The sequence below is a fragment of the Nematostella vectensis genome, chromosome 6 (assembly GCF_932526225.1).
Source record: "Nematostella vectensis chromosome 6, jaNemVect1.1, whole genome shotgun sequence".
In the NCBI taxonomy this organism is placed as follows: domain Eukaryota; kingdom Metazoa; phylum Cnidaria; class Anthozoa; order Actiniaria; family Edwardsiidae; genus Nematostella; species Nematostella vectensis.
The window spans coordinates 11,970,038-11,982,688 of record NC_064039.1 but is presented as its reverse complement, the minus strand read 5'-3'; the positions used below and the strand labels follow the sequence as shown (position 1 = coordinate 11,982,688).

Here is a 12,651-nt window from a genome sequence, read left to right as displayed (position 1 = left end):
AGGAGTATCTGGGTCGTTATGTAAGGAGTATATGGGTCATGATGTAAAGGGTATGTGGGTCGTGATGTTAGGGGTATGTGGGTCGTGATGTAAGGGGTATGTGGGTCGTGATGTAATGGGTATTTGGGTCGTGATGTAATGGGTATTTGGGTCGTGATGTAAGGTGCATGTGGGTCGTGATGTAAGGAATATATTGGTCGTGATGTAAGGTGAATGTGGGTCATGATGTAAGGTGCATGTGGGTCGTGATGTAAGGTGTATGTTGGTCGTAATGTATGGGGTATGTGGTTGATAAGATACGTTTAGCAGTATATTGATAACCACTTAATAGTCTGGATCGGCGGCTATCAGCCGATATCAATCGATTTTTCATGTATTTATCTTTCAGGCTTTACCCTTGATGGTCGACTTTCTTTACTGGTAACAAGTGATATAAATTAAAACATAATTATCAATGATATCAGTAATGATGCTCGGGTATGCCATAAAAAAAACTAGGATGTATCATTTTTCACAACTGCACGTTCACTCTCATTGGTTGATAAGAACGCAACACTGCGAGCTGTACGCGTACAATAAATATTTTATTTCGAAAGAAATTTCAGGGTTCATAACTTCCCGTACAGCACCCGTACAGCCCCTTTGGTCAGTCCCCATGCAAAAATAAACCACTGGTTCTTGAAGATTTTGAGAGCAAAACGGCTTTTTCCATTTTTTTAAACAAGCCTTAATAAAGTTAAAGGAAAACAGAACCCGATAATAGTAGTCCCGTTTCTAGCTGTACACGCAAACATTGCGTGTAGATCGCACGATCCTCACGACTCTGCTGTTTCTATGACTTTACACAATAGTATTAGTTGTCAACAAAACTGGAGAATCGAATTACTCCAAAGACTTTACCATAGATCATGTGACATGAACGAAAACAAAGGTGTGGCTACGTCTGAATCCAAAGAACTCAGAAGCATGCTTCTGCATCGGGATTCTATTAAAGAGCGTGTACTGTTTCGGGAATATGCCGATAATCACGACAATACGCCCAGCATTATTAACACCGATTCACAGAAGGAAATAAGATAGCGATGGCAAAGCGATTTGCGATCCCACTAATCCAAAACATTCTCGCCCTTAGTCGGCTCTCAGGATTCTTAGAGTTTGGTTTGTTATTATATCCAAATAGTTTGCTAGCACAGCAGCGATATTAGGTGGGATTAGAATGTCCCCTTTTGCTCTCGAGTGGTAATCGAAGCAGATAAGGTATAAAAATAATCTTTTTTGTCCATCAAATTACTTAATTATCTCATCAGATCTTTGGTAAGTACTCTCTCAATAACATCACCACTCGGGCCGCCGCTTGTGCCGCAGACACTGGTGCCAGCGATAATCACTTCCCTTACTATATACACACGAGCTCCCGGTTCGGAATATTTACGTATCTGATACGAGGATGATAGAAGAATCAGTAACAAGTCACAGGCGCGGGCATGCACATCAAAGCGCACCGACCGCCGACGCTGCCTAAGCTTACGCTGCGAAAAACTGCTGGACAATGCACGAATACACTTTTCGGTAGGGTCAACGATCTTTCATTCTTAAATCACCCGTATCTCTTGCTATAATTGTGTGGTAGGAGCTTTGTTAATCTTCGAGGTGTAAGTAAGTTGATGAGCCTCATTTGGTGTGATATTTTGACCCCTAAATCATTCTCTAATGGGTAAAAGTCGCCGAACTGGTTACTGATTCGTGTTTTTATACAACATACGCTATAAATGCAAGGCAGCTTTTGTAAGAGTCACACTGCGAGATATTCACATTTCGTAGCCATAACAATTTCCTTTATTGCCTCCTTAAATGTTAAAAAAAGTTCTCACTTATGTGGATCTAATCATATAGTGAAAAGGCAAAAAGTGTTTTATGGTAAAAATTGAAAATCAAATTGTTTTTTGAACAAGCTTATTCCCTGCTGGTATTTCCCTCTATGATCTGAATCGTTTATTGCGAGATGTTATGAATTAGACGTGATTAAATCAAACTGCGCGCTATGCCTTTAACTGTGTTGATCCAAGTTAGCGTACAAATGAGGTTTATCGCTTGTATTCATTCAGTTATCGTGACATTCGGTTTGTAATTACATATAGTGATTGTGTTGCTCTCCCAAGCGGGTCCTTGATCACTTCACTATTTCCATTTATTGGGTCAGGGGAAAATCATAATAGTTTCCCCACAGAGTAAAAACATACCCGATAACCACACCATTAGCTCAGTGGCCATCTAATAAACGAAAGCATTTGATTGAACATTCTCGCATGTTTAAAAAAATAATGGCGACAAATTACTGGAAACTTTTTTGATTTTATTATGTTTTTTTTCTCTCCGCTTTATGGGGTTGTAAGTGGTCATTCAGTTGTGTACACAGTTTTTACTGGATGTTTCACCGTAACGGATATTTTCTATCTAGCCAAGAGTTCCCATTTGCTCGTTTTACTAGCAAACTATATAATACAAGGGCATTATATATAATCAATTGGGCGATCCCCTCAACGCACTTAAATCTGTCGTTAAAATGCACTCTGGCGTCGTTCGGTTCATTAGAGAAGATCCTCGTTAAAACTATAGTACTAGACGGTACATTAACTTCCTATTCTTTATACTTAATCATTAACGAAAATGAGCAAAAACTTTTCATCATTAATATTAAAGTACCTTACAATGTTCAATTCGATGCTGCCTTTCCTCCTTAAAGATCTTTTCGCTTTTTCCCTATTAAGCTGAAACTCGATTCAACTCTATAATAATTTCGGTTTTTTCTTATTAAGCTGGAACTTCATTCAACTCTATAATAATTTCGCTTTTTTCTATTAAGTTGGAACTTGATTCAACTCTATAAGTCTAGGGCCCGCAGCATGTAGGAGGCGAAGGAGTCACTTGTATGACTCGAAAAACTTCAATAAAATCCAATTACGTCTCCAGAAAGGCTCTCAGTGTATACAGTATTGTCCCATAACCATGATTATAATCTTACCCTCAATAATTTTGACTATTTCTTTAAAAAAAAAATATTTTAGCATGCTCAATATTGTTTGCCAAATAAGGTTGGTGAGCTTCTTTTTCTTTGCCTTAGAGTTTATCTCTTCTTCATAAAGACACTTAACTCTTTGTCGGAAATGGAGGAAGACACTTATGGCAGTGTTTATGATTGCCTCTTATCTTAACAGTCAATACGCCGTGTACTTTCTTTAACCAGACCCTTCTAGCTTTCCTCGCTTATAGATAAACTAGATAAAGGCCCGCTAAAAGCCTATATATTGACAGCAATTTGTCTCACTGGAGATATATTGTCAACTCACACACACGATGCCCAACCTGGCATCGACTAGATTAGAACCACTTTCTTGAGTTATTAGAACATATTTTACCCTTTCTCTTGAAATATTAAAAAGACTATAAATGTATTCCCACTCATAACGACTCCTTAATGATGATGGTTTAAACATTCCATAATCGAAAAAACGTTTTCTTGCTTTCCCTCGTACATTTTCCGGCTTAGTGAAAATTATTTCCCATTGGAGTTTTATCTCCTGAAATTACGAATTGAGATATGAAAATGCTAGTGGATTTATCTTTGAAGATACCGTAATTTCCCGCCCTTCCTCACTCTGCCGCTCTTAATCTTTATTTAGTCATAAGTTCAACACTAATCGGAAAGCTGCCACATAACGGTTGTAAATCCGGTCAGAAGTAAGTCATTGTCTAAGGAGCTTGAATAAAAAAAAAAAGATTTCTTATTATCACGCTAAGCCCATAACAAGCCAGTTTATTTGTCCTTTTTGTTTTGAGCAACCGCAATCTTTTCAAACAGTTCGAAGGATAACAGTTGTGTATTGATTGCTGGTTATTAGAATCAAATGAAAATTAAATTTGAAGGCTTGGTACTGCTCACAAATATCACACTCGCTCAATGGGTCGCTTTGGTTAGAAGAATGGCCAAATTTCAAAACCTCAGCGTGAGGGTTTTAAGCCAGCAAATTAATCTTACTTGCCAACAAAGAAGCTGTCAGCAAAGAAAAAAAAAACAATCTTAAAAGAAAAAAAGAAAAAGGCAAGCTTAACGAATTATCGGTGTTCGGAAGCATTTATGACATTACCTTTACGACAGTTATACAAATAAAGAACTTATCTGGAATCCTGGCGTGTTTTCTTAATGTCATAATGTTATCTTAGCAATAAGGCAAGTAAAAACGCCCAGTCATTATTATAATAAGCTTCTAACTTTGAAAAAAATATCTCAAATGGACTATCCAAGTTGAATCATTCATCGTGAGGAATATTGGAGAAAAAAAATTAAGCACCACTTTCGATAGTACACTTTCGACCTAAAAGGAATAATCATATCATAAGATAAGGCATTTATCTTCTTCGTAAAGGCTTTCAATTTTGACTTGTTGAGTTTTGCTATGTTTAGGGCAGTTTTCATTGAACAGTTATGCGAGTGGATAAAACAAACGCTCAGTTTGCTTCCGCTGAGCTTCTTAACATTGCGTATATCCGTTAAGGATAAAAGACGCCTCGGGTGAAACGCTTGTCGATCTCCTATGTGCCAGGATAATCAAGCTGTTCTCTCATGCTCTCGCTCCGTCCATTAGCCGCAGCGGAAACAACAACAAACTGCTGCAAAATGCGTAATAATTCTCTTGTCCTTATTATCACTTTTCCTTAGTTTATTGTTATTATCTCACTAGCAGAAACCAAATTAAAAGTGTTTTTTTTTTTCTTCAGGCTTTATTAAGTTCGCCCTTGCAGATAACACCGTGTTTGTGCACCGGGTGTAAATTGGGTTTTAATAATTGCTTACTTAGAGTATTTCCGAATCCATAACCTTCATGGGCCATGTGCAGAGCTCTCATAACTAAACCTTTTCCAAGTGAGATAAACATCGCTTGGAACAATTAGAGATAACGAAAAGATTTGCTTTTCATGGGCGTATTTCTAGATCAACTTCTCTCCTTTGGTCTTGCAGTCTGTTTTGCATTGTAGGTTGTTTTGCTAGGTTGTTTTGGTCTGGCGCTGAAAAAGGGCTGTTTCAGCCATTAAGTTTACCTTTTTGAATAGCAAGGTGTTAATCACATAAGTTGTAAACGTACAGCGAATCTTGCCTCTACAGCATCTCCGTTTAGTTGACATAACTAACAGGGAAGCAAATTTCATGAACTTGTCAAAAATCTATTTGCACAGCACATGTCAACACTACATTTTATTACTAGATATTTACCACTACAAATTCTTGAGTTATTAAATGTTTTATTACTTCTACAAATCCTTGAATTTTCAAATGTTTTCATACTTCTTCAATAAATTATCGAATTTTAAAATGTTTTAAGTGGTGATCCTTCGTATTCTTGTTTGGTATGAATTCAAACATAAAGGGCGATCGAATAAAAGGGATAATCTTTTTACCGTTCTTTCATCTTGTTTTATAATAGAAAGGCGGGACCGCATCAAATTAGCGTGAGCTTTTCTAGCTGTGCGACATTCAGCACAAGAGAAAAAGTCATATATGTTTTCGCTTTTATTGCATAAGTATTTTTTTAGTGGTAGCGAAATTAGTTTTTTTTTTCATATGTCTGCACGACAGAGCATGGCTATTGATATAACATTCCCTTATGAAAACAGATGTAATTCTATAATTTGCAATTTATTTCCTTAAATCTAAGAAAAGTTAATATTAGAAAAATTGAAAAGCAATATATTTTTTACAGTTATGCTGGAATTTTCCAAACAATTTCAGCAATCGATCATGAAAAAATGTTACTTATAGCATCGCTTCCTTAACAATCCCCAGATTCATTTCCTTACGGTCTGGTTGACTTATTACTCCAGGACACCGCCAAACAGATTACGATTTCCAATATCTTCTCTCCCGTAATTTTTAATCTAACTTTATATAAAAAGTCATTGCCGTTAAGGGTAGGCGTACATTTTATTGCAATAGTTTCTAAGCCAGCTATCAATAATTCCCGCATCGTTTTTTATATTAAACTACACTATCGGTGAATAGGTATGATAATTCTTCAGATTTTCTACAAAAGAGCAAGTGATGTTTTTTTATTTAATTTGCGTTACTAACAAACGTATCATCATTTATTAACAACCTTTGATTACTGGCATAACGTATCTACAGGGTTATAGTGATGATGGCAAATATTGATCTATCTGGCAGGTGAATCCATTGACTTTTCGTACATGTCACAAAGAATCACATATTCGTATTCGTATTGTTTATTTTCTTTTTATTTCCAAAACCCTTTTTTTGCTCGGTATGTTCCCGAAGTCAATAACTGAATCACCTGTGTTTAATTTTCAGCTTCAGTTTTTTTCCCTTTTCTATTTATTGTGTTAAAGGTTCTAAAAGGTTCTTTAAAGTTTTTTTAAAATTGGTGTGTAGTAAAGGTGTGTAGTGTCAAATATATTTGGAATATTGAGTTATTGAATTCTTTATAGCTTGTTTAATAAATCACAAATATTGTGATTATAAATAAAACAACCTATTTACCAAAAAAACAATTTTCTAAAACCGAGTCATTTTGTGATAGAATTCTCATAGCAAGTGGAGAGTGATTGAAAAGATGAATTACAGTATACTATTGCTGAATAAAAAAACGATTGTTTTGAATCATCAAGAGAAAAAATCAAACGTGTCCTGATAGTAATCTGAGCCTAATCGACCGCCTGATTTCCAAATTATCGTCAATTTTTTCATGATTCCTATCTTTTTAATACCACTTCAGCCTTTATCTTTTCTCACGCTTACTATTAAATAAGAAAATTACCTCCTCTGGACATTTTTACAATTCATTATCATTATCAATTCTGTTGGGATCTCTCAGTTAAAAAAAAAGACCAAAGTATTACTATTTTCAAGCAAAATATAGTTACAGTTTATGATTAACGTTAAACACAAAAATAAGTTGGGTTAGCAAAGACCACCAGTAATTATGATAATATTGATGGAATCACTCCATGGCTATAGAAAATTTTGCAATTTCTCATTTTATATTATTTCATATTTGCTTTAACGGTTGCTTCTATCGGGTGCTATGTGCGCATTCAGTCGAAAATGATTGCTCTAAAATGGTAGGCCGTTTCTTTGAATGAGGCATTAGGTTACAAACCGTTAGTGGCCGGCTGTTGTAATATACACCGATAGAAACCTTTCACCTCAACCACTCATAGTTATATGGTAATGATTTTTTAAAACTATATGATAAATGCCCTTATTATTAATGTCGGATTTAATTTTCCAATAGCTACCTTGTTAAACCAGAAATAATGGTGACAAAGTCTATTTTGTAAATTTCAGTACATCACACTTATTTATTATATGGTAATGATTTTTCGAGCTGAAATAAATGCCCTTATTATTAATAGTGAATTCAATTTCCAGAAAGATTAGCCTCGTTATCTAAGGAAAAAAGGCAAAAAAGCTTTTGATATTAAAATAAAGAACATTTTCTTAAGGACTTTATCTTATCTTTTCTCGTTAATGCAATGCCTAGTTGAGAATTGTTGTTTTATTCTTATTGCATAGGGTATATATATTATATTTTAATACTACACAGAATTTTCCATCCGCTGTACTTAGAAAGACATTAGGAGCATCATTCTTGGAACATGTAGTGGCACGCGTTCTAACAAAACTTGCTAACGAGTAAAAAAAAACCTTTAGATGGTTTGTTTTCCGTTCTTTTCAATATTAAGCTCAATTAAACTTGGTTTTAGTGCGCTTGCATTTTTACCTTTTCAAAAACAATCACTCCCAAAACAATAAAAAGCCCGTATAACTGTCTAGAAAAATAGCTTTAAGTGTCTTCAATGTTTTGAAAACAAAATCGTCCTCACTTCCTTCTAAACCGTCTTTAGAATACAAGGCTTAGTGACTCTTAAAGTGGTCTTTATTGATAGCAGCTTAAGTAGAGCCTTTCAGCAAGCAAATGTCATTTTAACTCGATCTCCAAACTAAGATTTATTTCTCTTTTGGACTGGAATGTGCAGGCCTTGACATTAAAGAAATATTGTAACATCCGGCAGGTTTTTTCTCTGTTGATGTGTTGTGTTTTGTGCGATTGTCTTTTCGACAGAATAAACCCTAGATCACTTCCTTATACGTATTGACTTACACTCACACCTTTACCCGCTTGTAGTCATGCGAATGGTGTTTTTTCTAATTTGATTCGCACCGAAGTCCCCACACAGTTCGCGCAATCGCCTTTTTAAGCTCAAACCTTAATTTCCTTTTCTATGTACCCGAAGAATACCTTTTTTACTGTGCGCGCTTTTGTCGCTCATGATAGTAACAGCGAGTGAGGAGGAAATCGCTGCTGAGAAGGGGTCTGAACTCTCTGCCAGACATGATGAATAAACTTTTTCAAGCAAAGCAAGAGCACCTGTTACGGCAAGGAGTTGTGCTGATAATTTCACGGCTACCGTCTGGGTTCAACATGATAAGCAATGACGAGTTTAAGCTAATCAATGCTATTCGTTCAGCCCCCTTACACAAGCCCGCCCTTCCAGCCGCAAGCTCTTTTCAGAGAAGTTAATAAAAACTTTGAATGTGATTATATTGTTCTGTAAAGAAAAGAGCAAAAAGGCCGCCTTGCTCACTCAACCTTTAAAACTCTCGAAATTAACGTTTGGTACTTTTTGAAGCAGATCACATGTCTGACCTCTTTAAAATAACAACATTATGTGTGAAAGTTTGTGGAGGTCTCGCGCGAACGATACGATCTTCCTGACTTTCGTAGATTGCTCCTAATTGTGTGCTTATTAGTATAGTTATTGCGCCAGTAAAGAGCTCAGGGCTTATCACTTTGTAGCTATAAATCCGAGCCGAGTTCTCGATTGCCGTCCTTGTAACAGATAAACTCTCCGATCTGATAAAATGGACTGATATCTCTATTAGACGATTTCACTCCGTCGCATCACGCTGTTACAAGCCTTACTGATTAAATACATTTATAATTCACGGCTTTATTATACGCAAATACTGTGCGCCATTGTAACGCGTGACTTTGCCGGTTTCGCGGAGTTTTCCTAATTTAATTAAATTTACCAAGCTTGGTTTAAAGGTAACCTTTTGCTGTTTGTTTGTACGAAGTGTTCATTCTTCTTTGTAAATACAAGTCTTTGCTAGCACTAGGGGTCGTGCGACCAACCATTAATTGGATTACAATTACTTAATCAAATTTTACCTAGTAATCAAAGTCAAGTATATACACACAACGTTATATTGTTGTGATTCTAGCAAACACCACAAATTGGTCCTCTGCGCGCTTGGAAGCACAAGTAAACCGCTTTGTTGTGTCTTTTCCGGTCACGATTTCTGTGACTCAATATTGACAAATAGTTCTAAATATTTGCAGTATAGTGCTCTAAGAAGCGTTTACCTTAGGGCTAAAAAATAAACCTCACTTCCGAAATCCGATTGCTTCCCCAATAAGTACCTTTGAAAATAGCCTACTTAAGAAAATCTGCAGTGAAATATGTGGTTGTCAAAGCCAATACTGTGCAGAATATAAACATACTTTATTGTCACGGGAAACTTTTATAAACTTAAGGCGGGCTGTGGAACAGCGACAGGGTATTTTCTTGGTTTGTTTGGTCGGCAAAGTACAAGAGCCACAAGCTGTGAAGTACACAATCCAAAAACACTGCTGTGTTGTATAGGCAGTTCAGTACCCCCCTTTATTTGATCGGAAAGTGGTTTAGCACCCCTCGGTTGATGGTTCCGCTTGACTTCGTGGCTTCCTGCCCGATGTAAAAACCCTTATCATCGGCACCAATGATCAGTGTGTAAGAGAGCGGGGACGAGTGAACATTAGGTGTTAATCGGCATCGGGATTCATCGTCACTTATACTGTCAATCCATTCAATTAATTTCGAGGGCGATTACGCGTTCCCAGAGTAATCAAAGCTCGACCAATCACACGAGGAGTTTGACTATTGTTCGCAACACCGCTTTCGTACAGACATCGAATTTAATCCACCCCCAAACGCGCAGCTGAAGCCAAAGGCGACACACGGAGGGCCAGTAAGTAGGCATTCGCACAACAGAAAAACACACAAACCATTTGGCTTCAAATGCTGCGGCCTGACTGTGCGCCGGATCAGTCTGCCATGGAAGCGAGAGTGAACGGAGTGATCGAAGAGCCAGTCTCTGACTCGGACTCACAGCCCGATGCCGGCACCGACTCCACTCACGAAGAACTCAGACCCGTCGTCACATCCTTCTCCGTCAAAGACATCCTCGATCCCAACAAGTTTACGGCGAGTACGATCAGGCGCCGGTCAAGCGACAGTGACGGGGACTCGGACGCTGAAGGCTCCTCCACACCGACTTCTCCAACTGGAGTTTGGCATCCGTGGATGAACGCTACACGCTATAACCGTCCTCAGACCAAATCGCAAGGTATTTACAGAACTGGTTAATTCGATTTACTCTAGATAGTACATAACGTGTTGTGTTGACTTTATATAATGAGGTACCGTTAACGGGAATGTAATGAACAATTCCTAATACAATATGAAGGTGTTGTGAATTAGTAGTGTGCTCTTATAGCATTCTCGTGCGCCCTCGAGAGCTCTTTATCTCGACTCCGTTCTAAATGCATAACTCACACGCTAGCTACACTAGCTTCTTGCCGGGCAAATTTCAACCTGAGAATGTATTCCTTGATACGTGAATCGATGAGCGAGTATCTTAGAGCCGATGAGCCGTGGCATGTAGCGGACCGCATATCTATAACACTCCGCTATCAGCTGCTACACTTGGCTTCAATAAGCGTGAAATTCCTGAACTCTAGCACTGCTTTGCGGTCACACTACTATCCATCACTATTAAGCTGTCAAACCCTAGGCTGCAAATAATTCCAGTCCCTTTTTTGTAGACCCAGACAAGGATAAAGCATCTGATGTGGATATATCTCGATCCGACCAAGAAACGACGGACGCAGCGGGCGAAGACCCCAAGTCCTCTAGCAAATCGAAACGAAAACGCGGCTCAACGGAACGCGCGAAGGAGGGCAAACCTCGAAGAGCAAGGACTGCTTTCACATACGAACAACTAGTCGCACTGGAAAACAAATTTAAGAGCACTAGGTATTTATCTGTGTGCGAGAGACTGAATCTTGCGCTGTCTCTAGGACTGACGGAGACCCAAGTGAAAATATGGTTTCAAAACAGACGCACAAAATGGAAGAAGCAGAACCCCGGTATGGATGTTACGGCCCCTACCCGGCCAAATATCCCTCACGGACCAGCTAGTCTAGCCGGGTATCCGCCGGGCTTCCTATGCGGAGCGCAATGCCCATCACAAATGCACTACTACACGTCGAGTAGCAGTCTGCCGTACATAATACGACCTCATCCCACTTACGGGCACTTATAGCGCACACTAAGGACAGCAAAGCTGCCGCAGAACACCATTTACAGGGGACGATCCCAACAGTCAAGAGCTGTAACATATATAGATATATAAATTATTAGGAAACGATATAAATGACTCGGTCATACTGAGTATAGTGTCCATATTATATAAATAGTCTGTATATTTTGGGTGTGGGGGCGCTCTGTTTATTCCAAACAGCGAGTTTTACACTACTACTGCATAGCTGTATATTTGCCTAACGAGTCAGCGTGTTACCAACCACAAAACGAGCTTGTATCGAGCTTTTAATGTCATCCTCATCTTGCAGTTTCGCAAACTCAGTTTTTGCTTGATTCTTTGTAAGTATTGAGATAATTTAAGTAGAGTTCTAGATCTTATGTTCTTTAATCAGACTTAGACTTCCATTTATCAATGATTCAAGGGCAACCCTCTACAGACCCATGTTATTTATTTGGCGTTCAACTCTGTAGCAAACTATTCGGGCTATGAGTCTTATTAAACTTGTGTCTCATTCTTAACACGGTGTCTCTGATTGTGCAGTTCTACTGGGGAATATGGGCATAGAAGTTCACTTAGCCTCTAGTTTTATCCTGAAGATTGATTCAAAACAGAAGGCAGAACATTCGGCCGCCATTTTAGAGGGATTTGTTGTCTTCGTTCGTTGAATTATCTACTTCGACTAAAACATTTCCCTCTCCTATCACTTAACAGCACGCCGTGTCTAAAAGCCAAGTCTTAACAAACGGATTATGGAAGATAGCTGGTTCACTTCTACCCATGGTAAATTGAAGCCAAATTGGTCTCGACAAAAGCAATAACTGGGATAACACGGCGCGATCGCAGCACGTTTTTAGTGACCCCCACTTCGGCGTGTGTTAGGCTTTTTTAGAAAGGCATTTAGATACGAGTTAGCGTCCGAACCTTAGGGTTTACTAATTGCTGGAGTATTTGTGGATGTTTGGTTTGAGCGGAACCTCTGACTGGGGTCCTATTAGTGCGCAAGTTTAGCCAGGCCGCACAGCGCCTTGCCCCATTACACGTACATCCATACTCCTCATGTTCCTTTCAAATAAAACCTTTTTAATGGACCGTCTCGACCCTTTCATCTAATCACAACCCGTGAGGCTTTCTTATTTCATCCCTTTTATACGTTTGCGAAAAGACTATGTTCTCTGTTGTATTATCCTTTCTGTGGGGTGTACACCCAAAGG

General features: G+C 38.4%; 1 protein-coding gene across 1 annotated transcript; it reads left to right on the top strand.

Moving 5' to 3' along the window:
* The first annotated feature begins 7,548 nt into the window (after positions 1-7,548).
* LOC5520911 (homeobox protein slou) lies at positions 7,549-11,958 on the top strand. Its single transcript, XM_001640781.3, has 2 exons — positions 7,549-10,462; positions 10,941-11,958. Exons 1-2 carry the CDS (start codon positions 10,135-10,137, stop codon positions 11,438-11,440), a joined length of 828 nt encoding a protein of 275 aa, XP_001640831.1. The 5' UTR covers positions 7,549-10,134; the 3' UTR covers positions 11,441-11,958.
* The last annotated feature ends 693 nt before the right edge of the window (positions 11,959-12,651 follow it).